This window comes from Capricornis sumatraensis, chromosome 5 (assembly GCF_032405125.1).
Source record: "Capricornis sumatraensis isolate serow.1 chromosome 5, serow.2, whole genome shotgun sequence".
NCBI classification, from domain to species: domain Eukaryota; kingdom Metazoa; phylum Chordata; class Mammalia; order Artiodactyla; family Bovidae; genus Capricornis; species Capricornis sumatraensis.
Window position 1 is genome coordinate 109,267,895 of NC_091073.1, and position 20,404 is coordinate 109,288,298.

At 40.8% G+C, this 20,404-nt stretch overlaps 1 protein-coding gene and 1 non-coding gene across 2 annotated transcripts in view; one reads left to right on the top strand and one right to left on the bottom strand.

Moving 5' to 3' along the window:
* The window catches only part of AGK (acylglycerol kinase), a 94,667-nt gene that overhangs the window by 55,553 nt on the left and 18,710 nt on the right, over positions 1 to 20,404 (top strand). Inside the window, exons 9-11 of the mRNA XM_068972838.1 lie at positions 3,779 to 3,848; positions 16,267 to 16,346; positions 19,174 to 19,231. Coding sequence (XP_068828939.1) covers positions 3,779 to 3,848; positions 16,267 to 16,346; positions 19,174 to 19,231 — 208 coding nt within the window. The remainder of the gene's footprint in view (positions 1 to 3,778; positions 3,849 to 16,266; positions 16,347 to 19,173; positions 19,232 to 20,404) is intronic.
* On the bottom strand, positions 12,289 to 12,360 carry TRNAY-GUA (transfer RNA tyrosine (anticodon GUA)). The gene has a single exon. It is a non-coding gene; the product is annotated as a tRNA-Tyr (tRNA).

Below are 20,404 nucleotides of genomic sequence, written 5' to 3' on the forward strand. Positions count from 1 at the left end.
AGTAGGTCCTTGTTGATTATCCATTTTAAATGCCTGATCTTTAAGGCTTTGTGACACATTGGAGAGGTCAATAAATAGTGTTTGTTGAATGAATGAATTGAAATATTCTCAAGGCATTTCTGTTTATAACCTTCCAGAATCAATGACAATAACAATATGCAAGTGATTTTCTGTTTTGGATTATTTTTTTTGTTTCTGCTTTGGGATTTTTCTTTTAAAATGTAATGGACATACAACATTATATTAGTTTCAGATGTACCACACAATGATTCAATATGTGTATACCACCACGGTAAGTATAGTTGACATCTGCCACCAGACAATAGTTACAGAATTTTTTCCCTTACAATGAGAGCTTTTTAAGATATGCTCTCTTTAAAACTTTCAAACATACAGCACAGTATTAGCATTAGTTGCCATGCTATACCTTCCATCCCCACGACTTACTTATTTTGTAACTTTTGACTCCCTTCACCTGTTTTGCCCACCTCCCACACCCCACCTCCGACAAACGCCAATCTGTTCTGTGTCATTTATGAACTTCTTTTTTAAGATGCCACCCACAAAAAAGTGAGATGATATAGTATTTGTCTTTCTCTGTCTGACTTGACTTCACTTAACGTAACACCCTCCAGGCTCATCCATGTTGTTGCAAATGGCATAATTTCATTCTTTTTTATTGTTGAATGCTATGTGTGTGTGCACAAACATATACATGTATCACGTATTCTTTATCCATTCACCTGTCAGTGGACACTTAGCTTGTTTCCATATCTTAGCTATTGCAAATAATGCTGTAACAAATATGGTGCATATATCTTGCGAGTTAGTGCTTTTGTTTTCTTTGGATAAATAGCTAGAAGTGGCATTGCTGAATTATACGGTAGTTCTATTTTTAATTCTTTGAGGACTCTCCATACTGTTTTCCACAGTGGCTGTACCAATTTAACATTCCCACCAACAGTGAACAAGGGTTCCCTTTTCTCCACATCCTCTATAACACTTGTTATTTCTTATCTTTTTGATAATAGCCATTCTCACGGGTATGAGGGGATATCTCTGTGTGTTTCAATTTGCTTTTCCCTGAAGTTTCATGCTTCCGGGCCATCTTTTCATGTACCTGTGGCCGTCTGTATGTCTTCTTTGGAAAAACGTCTGCTCCAGTCATCTGCTCATTTTTCAAGTGGATTTTTTTTTTTCCTCTATTGAGTTGTATGAGATATTTATATGTTTTGGATATTAACCACTTAGCAAATATATGACTTGCAAATATTTCCTCCCATTCATCAGGTTGCCTTTTCATTTTGTTGCTGGTTTCCTTTGCTCTCCAGAAGGTTTTTAGTATGATGTAGTCCCACACTTTTATTTTTGCTTTTGTTGCTTTTGGTATCAGATTCAGAAATCATCACCAAGTCTTACGTCAAGAAGCTTACCCTCTGTTTTCTCTTAGTTTTATGGTTTCAAGTCTTATTACATTCAGGTCTTTAATTCATTTTGAGTTTATCTTTGTGTGTGGTGTAAGCTAGTGGTGCAAGTTCGTTCTTTTGCATGTGGCTGTCCAGTTCTGCTTGGGGATTTTGAATAGACTGGTTTTATGGGTTTATTATTGCTGTTTAATTTTAGGAGTCATTTTATATCTTTTAACAATTCAGTTCTTTGTTTTAGATAAAAGCCTTGGTCCATATACCACAGATTAGGCATAAATGTAGACATGCACTAATATCAGATCTTTATTAAAATGTCCCTCATGCCTCAAGTCTTCATCTAGTGGGGAGTATCCAGCCCTTTGCCAGTTTTCCTGCAGCTGAACATGGCATTTCATTTTGCTGTATATTTTCCCCCAGTTTAGAATTTCTGAGGGACAATAAATAGACAACCAGTGAGGTAAACGTTTTTGCTTGTCGGAGACAAAGCCTGTCTGGTTCGGGTCTTGATCACTTGTGATAGCTGGTCTTTCTGCCTGTCAGTGTAGATTATTCAAACTGCTTGCCAGCATTACCGAATATGTCAGCAGCGCAGAGGCAGACGGCATTCCTGGGAGAATCCCTCACCTATCCAAAGCCAGGGTCTATGCTGGGCGCCCACCCTCAAGGCCCTCAGTGTCTTGAGAGCTGATTTTCCCTGTAGTTAAACTAATGTTGTTGCTGCTTCTATTTATAATTTTAAGATTTTTAAAACTTAATTTATAAGCATGCCCCAGGGCTCTTAGGTAATTAAGTCCGTCTGCCCTGGGTTCAGAATTTTGTAGACCCTCTTAACATGGCAGGTGCCTGAGGCTATTTAAAAGAACAAGGCTTTGCTTTTTGCATTGCTGTCAAGATTTGTTGTACCATAATTACTACAGAAGAAAAAGGAATTTTGAATTCAGAATGTTGCAGATAAATAGCTGTTCCATGCTACAGGGCTGCTTTATTTAGAACTTTCAATTATTGCTAGAGGATGACAAATTTAAGGTTGCATGTTAACCATCTTCTGCCAAGCAATTTTGAAAAAAATTAATATGGAAAGGCATTTTTCAGTTGGAACATTTTTTAAAGGTCAGCCTCTCAAAAGCACTTCTTAAACCTCTTAATGTGCTAGGTACCACTCAGAGCAAGCATGGAACTTTAGGATTCTTTCTGATAACTTCCTTTGAAATTAATATATTCATATTGAATTAATCTGAACTGGTGAACATGCATCTTGCTTTCCCCTAAATTGAATCTCATTTTCTAGACTTCTACCTACTTCCCACATAGCATCTGTCTTGGAGGGGGAAATAGGATAAAGAGAAATTTGAGAAAGTAAATGAGGTTGTTTATTAAATTTCAGCTTGCTTACTAGGGAACCCAGAATGTCATCCAAGCATTAACGTGTATATTTTGAGGATTTATTATATTTTTCTAAAATAACTTCAACGAATCCTGTCCTTTATTTTTTTTTTTCTTTTTTTGAATGTAATCCCACACCAGAGATACCTAGGTGTTTTTTTTTTCTTTTTTAAAATAATCTCATTTATTTACTTGTATTTATGGCTGTGCTGGTCTCTGTTGCTCTGTGGACTTTTCTCTAATTGCAACAAGTAGGGGCTACTCTCTAGTTGTGGTCTGTGGGCTTCGCATTGTGGTGGCTTCTCTTGGTGTGCAGCACGGGCTCTAGGGCACACGGGCTTTAGTACTTGCGGCACGTGAGCTCAGTAGTTGCGGCTCCCTGGCTCTAGAGCGCAGGCTTGGTATTTGGGGCGCATGGGCTTCGTTGCTCTGCAGCATTTGGAATCTTCCTGGATCAGGGGATCGAATTCATGTCTCCTGCACTGGCAGGCGGATTCATTACCACTGAGCCAACCAGGGAGGCCCAGTCTTGTCCTTTAGTTATCCTTCAGATTACTAGAGTAAAAAGGTATATGGTTTTTGAAGTGCTTGACTTTGTTACAGTGAATGAAAGATGGTATGTTATTTATTTATCATAATTTCCAATGATAAGAGTTGGACACAATGTAGACCCTCAATAAGTGTGAAGTAAATAAATGATTCGTATAAACTTCCCTTTGCTGAAGCCTTCTTTTTGAGTCTGTATCAGAGCCTTCCACTCTGTTTGCATCAGCAATTCTTTTATACTCCCTCATTCTACTTTCTTGGGGGTATTTCGAAGGGATATGTCTTTTTCCTGATTCATGTGTTGGTCCTCTGGGCAGGAATGGTTGTGTTAGGGGGTGAGTGTGTGTATATGTGGGTGTGTGTGTCTTGGGGGGACTGCTGCTTATTCTTCATGTGATGATTTCCTTCTTGTTGTCTTTTAGACATATTACAGATGCTACCCTTGCCATTGTGAAAGGAGAGACAGTTCCACTTGATGTCTTACAGATCAAGGTAAGGAGGTCTTTTCATCAGAGTTTGAAAAAATTACAAGCTAATACATATTTTGAAAAATGTAATAGTTCAAATAATGTTAGACTGAAACCAATTCCTCTTCTTACCCTTTCCTATCTGAAGTATAACTCCACAGAGAAAATAATTTTACCTGGTTATTCTAGCTCTTACCACTAATTAGTATAACTATGATGATACTTTTTAAAATTGTAGTTAAAAAACCCCCACAAAACTTGAAATTTGCATCATAATCATTTTTCTGTGAAATTCAGTGTAGGAGGTGTCCCAGGTGGCACAGTGGTAAAAAACCTGCCTGCCAATCCAGGAGACCCAGGTTCAATCCCTGTGTTGGCAAGATCCCCTGGAGAAGGAAATGGCAACCCACTCCAGTATTCTCACCTGCAAAATTTCATGGACAGAGAAGCCTGGTGGGCTGCGGTCCACGGGATCACAAAGAGTCAGACACGGTAGAGCAACTGAGCATGCACACACAATTCAGTTTAAGCATATGATGCCATGTAGTGGTTTATCAGTTTTAGGCCTTATCTCTTGGCCTCTCTTACATATCAGAAGTCCTCTATATCAGCTCTCAATATAGTTGTATCATGATTTTTAGTTCCTCTGTTGATTATGTTTGACCCACAAGTAATTTTTCTTATCTTACACAGTTGTTTTGAGTACTGAAAGAGCTAATAAAAGCCCTTGGGACGGCACCTGGTTTCATCATGTGTGTAGTGGCTGTCTCTTAATCTCATGTTCTGCCACGGGCAGAACCCTTCTCATGACCTGTCTGTCCTCTGAAGGGCCTTCTGTTGGGAATTCAGGTTATTTTGTTTTCTTGTATTCTCAGCTGTCTGGAGAGCTTAAGAAAAATTATGATTCTGTAGATTATCAGGCTTTTTCTCAGCTTTAGGGTGGGAACAATGTCTTCTGTTGCTTCCTATATCTTCTTTTGGGTGGCCTAACATTTTCTTAGCGATTTGTAGGTGGACTCATGAATTATTCTAGAAATACGTTTGCTGGCTCTGCCCACTGAAGAGGCTTGAGACAGTGACAGCAAACAGCAGTGAGCATACCTGGCACCCAGATTTTGGTCTCTTAAGTACATTCCCTAATTAAACTTAGCAGCACTCTGTGCAGAGAGGTCTTTCAGTGGCAGGGCAAGAACAAGGCAAAGAACTAATGAAAAACTAATGGGGACAGCACTGAAATGATGTGGGGGCCAGCCTGATGGGATCCTTCATTATTGTTCAGTCCCTCAGTTGTGTCCGACTCTTTGCAACCCCTGCAGCACACTAGGCTTCCCGGTCCTTTGCCATCTCCCAGAGCTTGGTCAAACTCATGTCCATTGAGTTGGTGACGCCATCCAACCATTTTGCCCACTGTCGTCCCCTTCTCCTCCTACTTTCAATCTTCATCAGCCATCAGGGTCTTTTCCAATGAGTTGGCTCATCGTATCAGGTGGCCAAAGTATTGGAGCTTCAGCATCAGTCCTTCCAATGAATATTTAGGAATGATTTCCTTTAGGACTGACCGGTTTGATCTCCTTGCAGTTCAAGGGTCTTGAGAGTTCAAGACTCTCAAGAGTCTTCTCCAACACCACAGTTCAAAAGTGTCAATTCTTCGGTGCTTAGCCTTCATTATGGTCCAAATCTTGCATCCATACCTAACTACTGGAAAAATCACAGCTTTGACTGTATGGACCTTTGTCGGCAAAGGTAATATGTAATATCTGTATTACATATTAATAATTGTAATATCTCTGCCTTTTAATATGCTGTCGAGGTTTGTCAAAGTTTTCTTCCAAAGAGCAAGTGTATTTTAATTTTGTAGCTGCAGACACCATCTGCAGTGATTTTTGAGCCCAAGAAAATAAAGTCTGTCACTGTTTCCATTGTTTCCCCATCTATTTGCCATGAAGTGATGGGACTAGATGCCATGTTCTTTGTTTTTTGAATGTGGAGATTTAAGCCAGCTTTTTCACTCTCTTTCACTTTCATCAAGAGGCTCTTTAGTTCCTCTTTGCTTTCTACCATAAGGGTGGTGTCATCTGTATATCTGAGGTTATTGATATTTCTCCCAGCAATCTTGATTCCAGCTTGTGCTTCATCGAACCCGGCATTACTCTGCATCTAAGTTAAATAAGCAGGGTAACAGTATACAGCCTTGACATACTCCTTCCTCAATTCAGAACCAGTCTGTTGTTCCATGTTTAGTTCTAATTGTGGCTTCTTGACCTGCATGCAGGATTCTCAGGTAAAATGGTCTGGCATTCCCATCTCTTTAAGAATTTTCCACAGTTTGTAGTGATTTACACAGTCAAAGGCTTTAGCGTAGTCAATGAAGCAGAAACAGATGTTTTTATGGAATTCTCTTTGCTTTTTCTGTGATTCAGTGGATGTTGGCAATTTGATCTCTGGTTCCTCTGCCTTTTCTAAATCCAGCTTGAACCTCTCAAAGTTCTTGGTTCATGTACTGTTAAAGCCTAGCTTGGAGAATTTTTAGCACTACTTTGCTAGTGTGTGAGATGAGTGCAGTTGTGTGGTAATTTGAACATTCTTTGGCATTGCCTTTCTTTTGGATTGGAATGAAAACTGACCTTTTCCTGTGGCCACTGCTGTGGCCAAATTTGGAAAAGAGCAGTGGCTTTGCTGGCATATCGGGTGCAGTACTTTAACAGCATCATCTTTTAGGATTTGAAATAGCTCAGCTGGAATTCCATTACCTCCACTAGCTTTGTTCGTAGTAATGTTTCCTAAGGCCCAGTTGACTTCATTCGCCAGGATGTCTGGCTCTAGGTGAGTGATCACACCATCGTGATTATCTGGGTTGTGAAGATCTTTTTTGTACAGTTCTTCTGTGTATTCTTGCCACCTCTTCTTAATATCTTCTGCTGCTTTTAGGTCCATACCATTTCTGTCCTTTATTGTGCCCATCTTTGCATGAAATGTTCCCTTGGTATCTCTAATTTTCTTGAAGAGATCTCTAGTCTTTCCCATTTTATTGTTTCCCTCTATTTCTTGGCGTTGATCACTGAGGAAGGCTTTCTTACCGGTCCTTGGCTGTTCTTTGGAACTCTGCACACAGATGGGTGTGTCTTTCCTTCTTTCCTTTGCCTTTCGTTTCTCTTCTTTTATCAGCTATTTCGATGGTATCCTACTAGCCACTTTTGGAGCAGTTTGAACATCAAAAAGAGTAATGCTAGTGGATTATAATACATTAAATAAAAATGATCAATCCTGATCTACAGTCATATTACAGAAGAATCACCAAATTGTGTAAATTATGACAGAGAATTACCGTTTGGCAGTCACTAATGAAGTAATTCAAGCAGAGATCATCAGTGGATGCTGTACACATTGAATAGAAGGTAATTGAGAAACAAATATCCACACAATCTCAAATTATGCCAAATTACTGTACTTAATCATTACAAAGGGAAAAAACACCTTTATCATAGAGAGATCTAGCATACACCACCTTATCCAAGTGATCAAACAGCATCACCAGTAACGGGACAGATGAACATCGTCTACCTCCTGATATGATACATTGAGAAGGACACAGCATCACCCACGTAGTGTCTTGCCTAAAACATTAATCTTAATCTAACTGACTCTAATCTTGAGAAGAAAATCAAATCCAAGCTGTAGGACATTCTAGAGGCAACCACTGATTTGGCTTCTTCAAAAATATCAGTGTCAAAAAAAAAAAAAAAACAGTGTCATGAAATCTTCTTTTAGAAGATTTAATCTTGAGCAGTTAAGAAGAACTAAAGAAATATCATAATTAAGATAGATCTTGGATTAGAAAAATGAAAAAATAGTGTCAGCTATAAAAGATACCAGAGATATTTTAATACGGATGATATATGGTGCCATGGTGTTATGGCACCCTCTCCCTCTCCCTTTTTCTTAGGAGACACATGCTGAAATTTTTTGAGTGAAATGTCATGAAGTCTGCAGTTTCTTGTACACACACACAGATAAAGCTAATATGAGGAAATGTTGGCATGGTGAAGCTGAGTGTGAGGTAAAAATGGTGTTCATTGCACATATAAAAAGTTTTTTGGTTTGACATCTTACCAAAGGTAAAAGTTTGGAGGGAAGAAGCCCCAACAGCTATTGCAGGTTCTTGATCAGAATCTTCTAAAAAGGTTTCAATTCCTGGAAATTGAAAAGGAAAAGATACTCTCACTTGATAGCAGTTCCTTTGTCGTCTATATTTCTCCCCATCCGCCCCCCCTCCACCCCCCCGCCAAATAATCCTGTAAACAGAGCCAAATAATCCTGTAAACAAACAGTGAATCCCTCATACTTTACTCAGATTTGGCCTTAAAAATGTATCAGCTCCGTTCAGGTTGTCCTCCAAAGGTTATGCACCTTTTATATTCGCGCAGGTTTCCAAGTATCTGTGGAAGCGCTGTGTCACAATTCCAAGCTTAAATCCTAAAGTGCACTCTTGTTCTATAGCATTCGTTATGTGCTTGTTTACAGTTGATGGACCTGTGAGCTTGCAGTCTGTTTTCCTTTTATTTTCCTTGTTCTTTATGCAGTGACCTCTGCACTTTCCACCCTGACCTTGCTGGTCAGGGTAAAAGTGATTTAAGTTGCAATTGATTCTTTAGCATCTAATAAAGCTTAATTGTTTTCACAAAAGGTACTGAGAGAAATGTTAGGCTAGAAAAGGAAACTGCAGATCAGCATCTATGAAGATATTATTCTAAAATATTGTTACTATCAAAGGAATGAATCAGGGTAGATCTCTTAATAACTGAGTGAGTTACTGCTTCTCATTTATGTGTGAGAAGTTATACATTCTGAAATAATTAGGATTTAACTGGAAATTCGTGACTGTGCTTGCATTTAAATATCTCGTCTCCTTTTTCTTTCAAATATACCAATTCTGTGAATTGATAAAACCAGAGTCAAATTTACCACAGCCACTTTATATTGGTAACACACTCCTGGAAGCAGAAAACTTTAAAATCAATTCCCAGAAAACAAAGTACAGTAGCCCCTACTGTGGTTTCTGAGGCACCCAGCTAGGCTGAACTTGTCTTTTTTCTTTTTTCTTTATTTCTGGAAATTGCCTTCAAAATATGCTGGAAAGCATTATAGATGAAGCCTGATACCAGATTCCTCTTTTAAAAAACAAACTGAAACACAGTTAAACATATAATAGAAGATTCTCAAAGATTAAAAAAATGGCCCTTAGAAGCTCTAATAGTGCTTGATATTTTCATTGTAGTGTGTGAGTTCGCATCTCCTTAGGTCCTCTAACTCAGAGAGGCAAGGTGTGTATTAGTGTCTTCATGGGACAGATTAAGAAATAAAGGGTTATCTGATCATAGACTTTTGTGCTGGAGACAAAAGAAGGATTCTCTGTCTTATGGGCCATTGCTTTTTCCTTCAGTGCTTTGTCCAGGGGGGATCACTGTTTTCCCGTCCCACATAGATACCTACTGTGCCTTGAACTTGACTTTAAAGTAACTACTGGAAAGATTTATGGAATTCTTTCTGGTTCTTTATTTTTGGTCTTTTGGTTTGACTCAGACTCTGCCAACCCAGAACCAAATGAGTGTGGGGCAGGCGGTGAGGAGTGAGACGCTCCCCACCCTTCCCCACTGTCATTCCTGGCTCATCACATGGCTTCTTTCTGTGAAAGCCCCAGCTCGGATCCTTCTCATATGATGATGCTTAGGGCTGCTTTAGAGCTCCTTCTACCCTGGGGTTCCCTGATAGCTCAGTTGGTAAAAAAAGAATCCACCTGCAATGCAGGAGACCCTCGGTTTGATCCCTGGGTCAGGAAGAGCTGCTGGAGAAGGGATAGCCTACCCACTCCAATATTCTTGGGCATCCCTTGTGGTTCAGCTGGTAAAGAATCCACCTGCAATGCGGGAGACCTAGGTTTGATCCCTGGGTTGTGGGAAGATGCCCTGGAGAAGGAGACCCTGGGTCCGATCCCTGGGCTGGGAAATATTCTGGCCAGGAGAATTCCGTGGGCTGTATAGTCGGACACAACTGAGCCACTTTAATTTTCTTTGCCTTGCTTCTTTTTCTTCATCTAAAATCCTTAAGATTCCTAGATCAGGCAGGTGTCTGGTTGAGCAAGATTGTTTTCTTTTCACTGTTCTGTTCCAGCCAGCTCTCCCAGTTAGTTACTTTCCTCTGCAGAGCACAAGGCCATTCTGTGCACGGAGTCGCTCTGTCCAGGGGAGCCTCTGACTTGGTGCAGCGTGTCTCCTCTGCTGCCAAGATCTGGCTCTGCACCATCTTTCTGTATCCATTCTTGTTTGTGACCTCTCCATTTCATAACCTATCAGCCAGACCTTCACTGCTGAGAAGGCAATGGCACCCCACTCCAGTACTCTTGCCTGGAAAATCCCATGGATGGAGGAGCCTGGTGGGCTACAGTCCATGGGGTTGCTAAGAGTCAGACACGACTGAGTGACTTCACTCTGACTTTTCACTTTCATGCATTGGAGAAGGAAATGGCAACCCACTGCAGTGTTCTTGCCTGGAGAATCCCAGGGATGGGGGAGCCTGGTGGGCTGCCGTCTATGGGGTCGCACAGAGTTGGACACGACTGAAGCAACTTAGCAGCAGCAGACCTTCACTGACCTAAGATACAGTGATGCTTTGTCTGTTGGCTTCCACTCCATCCATTTGACCTTGCTTGTTTTTGCTGGACTCATGTTTTCTCTAACTGGGACCAGTCTCTTCGGTACTGAGCCTCAGACCTCTTCTCATCCTGAAGGCTCTGTACCCATCTGCTTCTCTAGACTCTTCACACTCCTTTCCTATTGTCCAGAGCCCTTTATACCACTTGCTAGAACCGCACCTCAGGTCTGTGGAACCTTAAGGTTACAAGGCTTTTCAGTTAGTCTTAACAGGATAGTCCCCAAATTCTTCCCCCTACATGAAGAAAGGGAAAGTGGTTTTAGAGCACCATTCAGGAAATCTTGAGTACTTATCTCAGAACTTCTTGCCTCTGCTACATGCTTTAGAATAGCATTTCCCCAAGGAATCTATTATACTTATGCAGGATGTCTTTCCAGAGAGGGCTGCACAAACGATTCAGGAAAACGGTATATTGTATTTTTCCTCTTGGAAATCTATAATGTACATTAACATATGAAAGACTCTAAGAAGAACTGCAGTCAACATAACTTGTTTCAAGCCAAATACGGTTGCTGTTTCCCAGCCTATTTCAACATGGAATCTTCTGACATCAAAATCATCAGCATCAGATGTAACACTTAAGATCTTAAAAGACATTTGGGAAATGTTCCCATGGATACAGCGTACTATTCACGTAGTGTTGTTTCTCTCCCTTAGGCTAGAACACTCTTTCTCCTCTAGTTTCTTTCCTTTCTCTCTCCTCTTCTCTCCAACCTCCCTAATCCAGGTTCTTTTTTCATTTTATTTTTATTCCTTTTAGGAGAAGGACTGGTGAAATCACTGTGGTATGCACTTATTGTATTGTAATCTAGTTTTCTTCCTCAGTTGAGGGACCTGGTTTGTTTCTCCCTTTTTAATTAGCATGCATCTTCCCTAGTCCCAATACTGTATGATTCAGCCTTGTTCATTCTCTTTCAATCCTATATAGTGCTTAGGTCACTGTTGAGAACCTCCTAGGTATATCTGCAAAAATTATAATGAATAGATAAACCAGGATTCATGTAAATATAGATGTATATACAGATATACACATGTATATATGCTGAAGCAAAAAATATAGTTAGATTGCATTAAAAAAAAAGTTCCCACCCACTGCTTCCTGCCTGTGTGAACCACCAGTCTGTTTTCTGTATCATCTATGAGCTTGTTTTTTTTGTTTTTTTTTTTTTAATGATTCCACATGTAAGAGAGATCATACAGTATTTTTCTTCCTCTGACTTACTGCATTTAGCCTAATGCTGTCAAGGTCCATCCATGTTATCCCAGATGGCAAGATTTCATCCCTTATTTTATGACTGAATAATAAATAATGAGCATGTCTGCATGTGTGTGTGTACACATGTGTGTGCACGTGTGTACACATGTGTGGGTACACGCGCGTGTGTGTACACGTGTGTGTGCACGTGTGCACGTGTCCCACAGTGTATCCATTCATCCGTCAGTGGACACTTAAGTTGTTTGTGTACCTTGGCTATTGTTAATGCTGCTGCAGTGAGCATGGGGTATGTATATCTTTTGAGTTAGTATTGTGCTTTTGGATAAATACCTAGAAGTGGATTTGCTTGGTCACATGATAATTCTATTTTTAATTCTTCGATGATCTTCCCTGCTGTTTTCCATAAAGTGAAAGTGAAGTCACTCAGTCGTGGCAGACTCTTTGCGACCCCATGGACTGTAGCCTACCAGACTCCTCAGTCCATGTAATTTTCCAGGCAAGAGTACTGGAGTGGGTCTCCCATTTCCTTCTCCAGGGGATCTTCCCAACCCAGGGATTGAACCTGGGTCTTGTGCACTACAGGCAGACGCTTTACCGTCTGAGCCACCAGGGAAGGGGCTTCACTGTTTTCCATAGTGGATGCACAAATTTACATTCCCACCAGCATTCACAAAGGTTCCCTTTCCTTCGCATTCCTAACAGCATTCGTTTTCCTATCTTTTTGATAATAGCCTTTCCAGTAGATGTGAAGTGTTATCTCACTGTGTGTGATTTGCCTTTTCTGATTAATGATTCTGGGCGTCCTACTGGCCATCAGTATGTCTGTTCCTATGCTTTGCCCATTTTTCAGTTGGATTGCTTCTTTTTTCCTATTGAGTTGTATGAGTTCTTTATGTATTTTGGATATTAACCCCTTATCAGATATGTGATTTACGAACATTTTCTCTCGATCATTTGGTTCCCTTTTCATTTTGTTGATGATTTCCTTTGCTCTACAGATGCTTTTTAGTATGATGTAGGCAATGGCACCCCACTCCAGTACTCTTGCCTGGAAAATCCCATGGACGGAGGAGCTTGGTGGGCTACAGTCCATGGGGTCGCTAAGAGTCAGACACGACTAAGTGACTTTCCTTTCACTTTTCACTTTCATGCATTGGAGAAGGAAATGGCAACCCACTGCAGTGTTCTTGCCTGGAGAATCCCAGGGACGGGGGAGCCTGGTGGGCTGCCGTCTCTGGGGTTGCACAGAGTCAGACACGACTGAAGTGACTTAGCAGCAGCAGCAGCAGCCCCACTTATTTATTTTTGCTTTTGTTGCTTTTGCTTTTGGTGTCAGATTCAGAAATCATTGCCAAGATTTATGTCAAGAAGCTTACCCTCTACATTTTCTTACAGGAATTTATTGTTTCAGGTCTTCTATTTCAGGTCTTTAATCCATTTTGAATTAATCTTTGTATATGGTATAAGCTAATGGTCCAGTTTCATTCTTTTGCATATGACTGCCAGTTTCCCTAGCATCATTTATTGAAGACATTGTCCTTTCCTCATTGTATATTTTCGCCTCCTTTGTCACAAGTTAATTGACTATATATTTGTGGGCTTATTTCTGGGCTTTTAAAATCTGTTCTACTGATTTTTGCGTCTGGTTTTATGCAAATGCCATGCAGTTTTAATCATTACAGTTTTGTAATGTAGGTTGAAACTGGGAATTATAATGCCTTCAGCTTTGTTCTTCTTTCTCAGGATTGCTTTGGCTATTTGCATTTGTGTGTGTGTGTGTGTGTGTGTGTGGTTCCATGAAAATTTTAGGATTATTCTGTTTCTTTGAAAATGTCATTGGAATTTTGATAGGGATTACATTGAATCTCTAGACTGCTTTGGGTAGTATGGACATTTGAACATCAATAATTTTTTCAGTCCAGGATCACAGAGTCTCTTCTCATTTGTTTGTGTCACTCTCCGCGTCTTTCATTAATGCCACGTAGTTTTCAAATTTCACCTCCTTGGTTAAATCTATTCCTGGATACTGTATTCTTTTTCATGCAGTTGTAAACAGGATTGTTTTCTTTATTTCTCTTTCTGATGTTTTGTTATTAGTGCATAGAAATGTTACAGGTTTTTGTGTATTGATTTTATATCTTGCAACTTTACTGAATTTCTTTATTACTTCTCTCATGTCATATGTAAATAGTGATAGTTTTTCTTCTTCCTTTCCAATTTGATGTCTTTATTTCTTGTTCTTGCCTAATTGCTCTGGCTAAGACTTCCAGTACTATGTCAAATAAAAGTGGTGAGGGTAGACATCCTTGTCTTTGCTGTTCAAGATCTTAGACAAAAGGGTTTCAGTTTTTTGCTGTTGAATGGGATGTTAGCTGTGGTCTTGTCCTATATGGCCTCTATTATGTTGAAGTGTGTTCCCTTTATACCCACTTTATTGAGTTTTTTTTTTATCATAAATCATTGTTGAATTTTATCCCATACTTAAGTGTGTTCCCCTTATAGCCACTTTATTGAGAGGTTTGTTTTCTTTTTATCATAAATTAATGTTGAATTTTATCACATACTTTTTCTACATCTAGTGAAGTGAACATATGATTTTCACCCTTCTTTGTGTTAATGTGTCAAATCACATTGACTGATTTGAAGATGTTGAGCCATCCTTGCATCCATGGAATAAATCTTACTTCATTATGGTGTCTGATCCCTTTAATGTATGGTTGAATTTGGTTTGCTAATATTTTGTTTAGGGTTTTTGCATCTATATTTGTCAGGAATATTGGCTTTTAATTTTGTGTTTTGTCCTTGTCTGATTTTGGTATCAGGGTAATGCTGGCCTCATAAGGTCAGTTTGGAAGAAATCTCTCCTGTTTTTTTGGGAGAGTATGAGAAGGATTCGTGTTAATTCTCCTTTGAGTATTTGATGAAATTTACCAGTGAAACTGTCTGGTCCTGGATGTTTGTTTGGTGAGAGGTTTCTACTGATTCAGCCTTCTAACTAGTCATCAGGCTGTTCAGATTTTACCTTATTCTTTAAAATGCATGGATTGTCTTAGAACTTACGTCGTGTTTCCCTGACCATCTGTCTGCTCTGTTCCCTCACTCACCATGCAGTTGCACCCACCCTGTACTTTCATAACACTCGGTACATATCTCTCTTCTTTGGACCTACTGCATGTTCTTATTGTCTGTGTCTGTCTGTCCCCCCATTATACCTTGAGCTTTTTGAGGACAGACATTTTTTATTGCTAGTTCCTAATATATACTGTAAATATCCTTAATGATTCATGGATAAAATGGTTAAATGAACGATTAATAGAGTGAGAAAGACTCAGGCCCTGCTATCTTCCACAGTATGCACTTGGCACCCAGGAGACTAATACATCCTCGCCTTGCCCGTCATGACATAATCTTACCATCACCTCTTTGCTCTACTATTTCTCTCTTCCTCTACTGTTTCTTCTCTTGCTCAAGCAGGTACAGAGAGCAGAAAAGCAAATCTGCTTCAATGGATAGACAACCAAGGAGTGAGAGGCCAGTGTCTTTTCCTTGTAGACTGGCCCTATTTGTGTATGGTTCTCCTAGAAGACCCTCGCTTGTTTCAGCATAGTGGGAGCAGGAGTGAAAATGGACAGACGTCCTCTCCTAAGAAGATTTAGACACTTTCTCTCAGCCAGCAACTTAGAGTGCCAGGAGTCTCCTCCAGTTCCTAATCTTCTTCTTACGCTGGTTCTGATGATGGCACAGTGGAAACTGACCTGGTTCTGTGCATGGTTAGCAAATTCTGTGGATTGGTGTCTAGCAGTTGGCAGCTCTCTTTAGAATGTGGGGGTGCCTTTGGGCTTTTGCTGCAATTCTGAGCTATAGGGAATGTCCCTTTCAAAATTCAGATGTGTATATTTTCATCTAGAAAAAAGTCCAGCGTGGAGTATAAACTCTTAGAGACAGTGGCATTGTTAATGTTTATTTTCTATAATAGGTATTGCTAAACTCACTGATTTATTAGACTTTGGTGATTATAATATGCAGTATTTGGCCATAAAGCACTGAATTAAACCTGAATCACTTTGTGTCCTGATTTGTTATGACAAATACCTGGCTGTATCTTCGGAGACTCAGGTGAAACATTCTGGAGTACATACCAGGACTCTGATGATCTTGCTTTACAACTCTTGGCCCTCTGTAGAGAACACAGATTTAAATGACCTCGGACAAGTACAAGTGAGAGAAGATCTGGCTGACCCGACTAATTGGTCCAAGAATCAGCATAGTGATTACAGGCTGAAGTATGATACCATGTTTTCTTGCCAGCAGATTCATGAGGCCTAATACATGAATGTTGGTTTCATTTTATTTCATTACTTTTACTGAGCACTCAAAAGAGTTCATTTCTTAAATCTGGAACATCCCTTTTGGAATTTTGTTTTGACGAAACATAGGCCATGAACGTTTGCTGGCTACTTACCTGTAGAGAGTTCCAGGTTATTGTCATTAATTTAAGTGAAATGTATTTAATTTCCAGGGTGAAAAGGAACAGCCTGTGTTTGCACTCACCGGCCTTCGATGGGGATCCTTCCGAGATGCTGGCGTCTCAGTTAGCAGGTAGAAGGGCGCTGGGTTAACCAGTGGTGGTTTTTAAACACCTTCTTACTCCGTTCCTGTCTTTGAGGTTTCAGTATACAGTGATCTTGGAATACATGGGGTGGGCCCCATGGTTGAATTATGTATGAATAACGGAAGTGAAGTTTACATTCTGTGTGCAGAGAGGCTGGGGGAAGTCCCAGTTTCCTCCACGCTGGCTGAGTGGTAGCTCAGGATGAGCAGTGTCCACCTCTCTTTCTAGACATCATATGTGACCAGGGAGAGGGAGGCTCAACTAGACCAGAGGGGCACTGGGTGTCGTCTCCTCCCACTGCCTGCTTAGCTGGGTACCAAGTGCAAGGTACCACTGGGGCTGCAGCCTCCTGGAGCTTCGACAGCCCTGGGCGGAAGACGCCCTTTCCCCCAAGAGGTGTTCTTTCTGAATGCCTCGCGGACTCACCGACCCCAGGCCGCCTCCTTCAGAGGAGGGAGAAAGGCAGAGACCTGGGAATGCTGGAAGGTGGAAGAAACAGGCCTGCGGAGGAGGCGACGAGAGGGCTGCTGGTGGCTTTTCATGGCAACCTGCTTATTTTGGTGAATTCACTGTGTAGCATGAAACTGCTGGCTCGGAAAGAGGGTGTGCCCTGTGCTGTGTGCCGTGGAGAGGCCGCGTGGGCAAGGCTTCCTGAGGTGGGGCTGGAGGAGACAGGGCGTGAGGTTCGCTCCTAGCTGGTGGGCGTTATTTTCTTTCTTTACCTCTTCTTGACAACATGCTTACAATTTGAGTGTAGTCGAAATGAACGGTGATTGAGCTCACACACAGCTTTTATCAAGAAAGCTCTCCTTCACTTTGTAGGCATTCTCGCCATTTTCTTTACAGAAATCCCTCTCATTTGTCCCACATGGTTATTCCTGCTAGTGATGTTCCTGACAGTGGACTGTCAAAGGAGAGAGACCACTGAGTTACATCACGCACTGCGTTCTTGTGTTTGCAAGTATGCACGGTTATCTTCATCCCGCAAGTCCTCTTGTATCTGATCTGTAATCTCACGTGACAGCAGTTTACCGTGAGGAATTGCTTAGTTTCCCCTGAGAAAGTCTGGTGAGAGTAAATTACTCTCTTTCTTTTGGCCACACAACACGCTATGTAGGATCTTCCTTGACCACGTGGGGTTCCTTGACTAGGAATGGACCCCATGCCCCCTACTGTAGAAGTGCAGAGTCCTAACCACTGGACCACTGGGGAAGTCCTACATTGCTTTCTAAGTGTATTCAGCACAAGCATAGGTCAGCCCTTGAGGAGTATCACACACAGGCCCATGTTCTGTTTCATTTATGAGCCTGGAATTTTAAAATGGTGGCTATTATTGTACCTGGACTAGAACCAACCACTGAGTCGCTCTGTGTGTTATGGGAGAAACAGTAGGGGTGCAAGAAGCCATTTCCTAGCTGACCTCGCACAGTATCAGTTCAGAATAAAGTTATTTATCTATTTCTAAATCAGTTTAAAAATAAACTGCCTTGGCTGGGAAGTGTTTCTGTCTGGCTACCCTGGAAAAGAAGCAAAGCATCAAGTGAGCTTTCCAACACAGTAGCAGAAACAAAAACATTAGATAGTCAAAGCTGTCCTTAATAGCCTGGTGGTGCTTACTAGGATAATAGTCACAATGGTTCTGCTCTGTTCGTTGGATGGCTAAACTCCATATTCTGGTGTTCAAGACCAACTTAATCGGTCGTCATCCCTAACTACCGAGTTCTGTGCCTTTGTTTAAAGCTCTTGCTCTGGCGATTACTCTAAGCGCTTCCCGTGCTGTTTCTCCTTGTCCTGCCTAGAATGATGTCCTTGCCGCCTCCTGTGTCTCCATCCAGCCCAGGTTTCTAGGTCTCACGCCCTCACTTTGTTCTTGTGCCATTTGTTGCGCAGGTGTGGCTGCTGCAGTGATTTTAGGGCTGTAATGATTTCTTGCGCCTTCTTGACTCTCCTTACGAGTAAATAGTGATCACTTTATACCATGTCATAGAAATATGTTTGCTTGTCGTTATCTATTATACTGGGGGGCCTTATCTTCTTAGAAGCCCGCAAAGGCAAGAATTTTGTACTGATTCTATTGCTTCTGTTTCCTCCATATACACAGTAAGTGCTAAACGAGTGCATATTGATTCGAATCGAATAGGGAGCGGTTAAGGTGGGCTGGCAGGTGAAAGAGAGACATTTTAAGAGAGAAGTCTACTTTATGCCACTTTTCTAAATCCAGCCAGGCATCTTTTTCTCTTCAGTGGCTTTTAGGAATTCAGCAATATGAAGTAGACCCTCTTTACACCCAGATTTCACATTTGCCATGTTGAAGCTGCATAACATGCGTAATGCAAAATGATGCTGAGTTACAGATTTTAATTGTATGTTTGTGTGTCGAGAGAGAACGCAGTGTACAGCATGCAGCCATTTAGCTCACGAGTAATACACCAGCACCCACATCTACGTCTCGTCGTGGCTTTATCCCTCTCCACTCATTCAGAGTGCGAACTCAACTGTGTTCCACGGTGGAAAGTACATATTACAGTGATACCTGTGAATTTAGAGATTCAAGAAGACTCTGATTATATATCTCATAAATTGCAAGGATTTAGCTGCTGTATAACTAATTATGTTCTGTTTGACGTGGTATTCAAATGCAGATTAAAAACTTACTGTAATACTTTTTTATGCTAAACCACAATCTCCAAACCACCAGGGCAGACACTTCTGGCAGAGGTGTAATTCTAATGTATTATCTGTCCTGAATGGTATCTGGCACGTTGATAGTTTTTTTTAATAGTCTAATCAGATTTTTATCTTGCTCTTTCTCAGGTACTGGTATCTTGGGCCTCTAAAAACCAAAGCAGCCCACTTTTTCAGCACTCTTAAGGTAAATGCAGGCTACAATATTGAAATTTGACCTCTGGTATTTTGTTATTCCTTTGTGATGTGTGTATTTGGAATTTTTAAAAGTTTCTTGTTATAGATGTATATGGCACGCTCCTAAAATGGGGCCTATTTACTTACACACAAATCCAGAAAGCATTCCTGTTCTGATATTTCTCATCTGCCAACTTATTCTCTATTACCAAGCCCATATTTAATTTCATTTTGGTATTTCACTTCCCTTTGTTGACTCACTCTTACCAAACAAACCTTGAACACAGTGACCTATATCTCATTGATTACTTGCAAGTGTGCCTATATTTGTATCAAGAAATGAACTAAAGATTTGTATCTGAATACACCATGAAATTAAAAGATGCTTACTCCTTGGAAGAGAAGTTATGACCAACCTAGATAGCATATTCAAAAGCAGAGACATTACTTTGCCAACAAAGGTCCGTCTAGTCAAGGCTATGGTTTTTCCAGTGGTCATGTATGGATGTGAGACTTGGACTGTGAAGAAAGCTGAGCATCGAAGAATTGATGCTTTTGAACTGTGGTGTTGGAGAAGACTCTTGAGAGTCCCTTGGACTGCAAGGAGATCCAACCAGTCCATTCTGAAGGAGATCAGCCCTGGGATTTCTTTGGAAGGAATGATGCGAAAGCTGAAACTGCAATACTTTGGCCACCTCATGGGAAGAGTTGACTCATTGGAAAAGACTCTGATGCTGGGAGGGATTGGGGGCAGGAGGAGAAGGGGACGATCGAGGATGAGATGACTGAATGGCATCACGGACTCGATGGATGTGAGTCTGAGTGAACTCCGGGAGATGGTGATGGACAGGGAGGCCTGGCGTGCTGCGATTCATGGAGTCGCAAAGAGTCAGATACGACTGAACAACTGAACTGAACACCTAATCGTCTGTGTAATATAGTAGGCTTCAAACAATGCTTTGTGCTTCAAACCATGCTTAACTAGCCAAATATGTGTAGAGGTTGCTGCATTGAACAGTCTAAGTATGAGACCATTGCCATCATAGGAGACAGTTCTATCAGGCGATGCTGTTATAGGCTATACAGTGAAAAATATTGGCATAGAGAAAAACTCAATGTATGTTAATGAAAACGCTAATAGAAAAGTCATAGTTATCTTGTACTACATACCATGTTGAGCTTT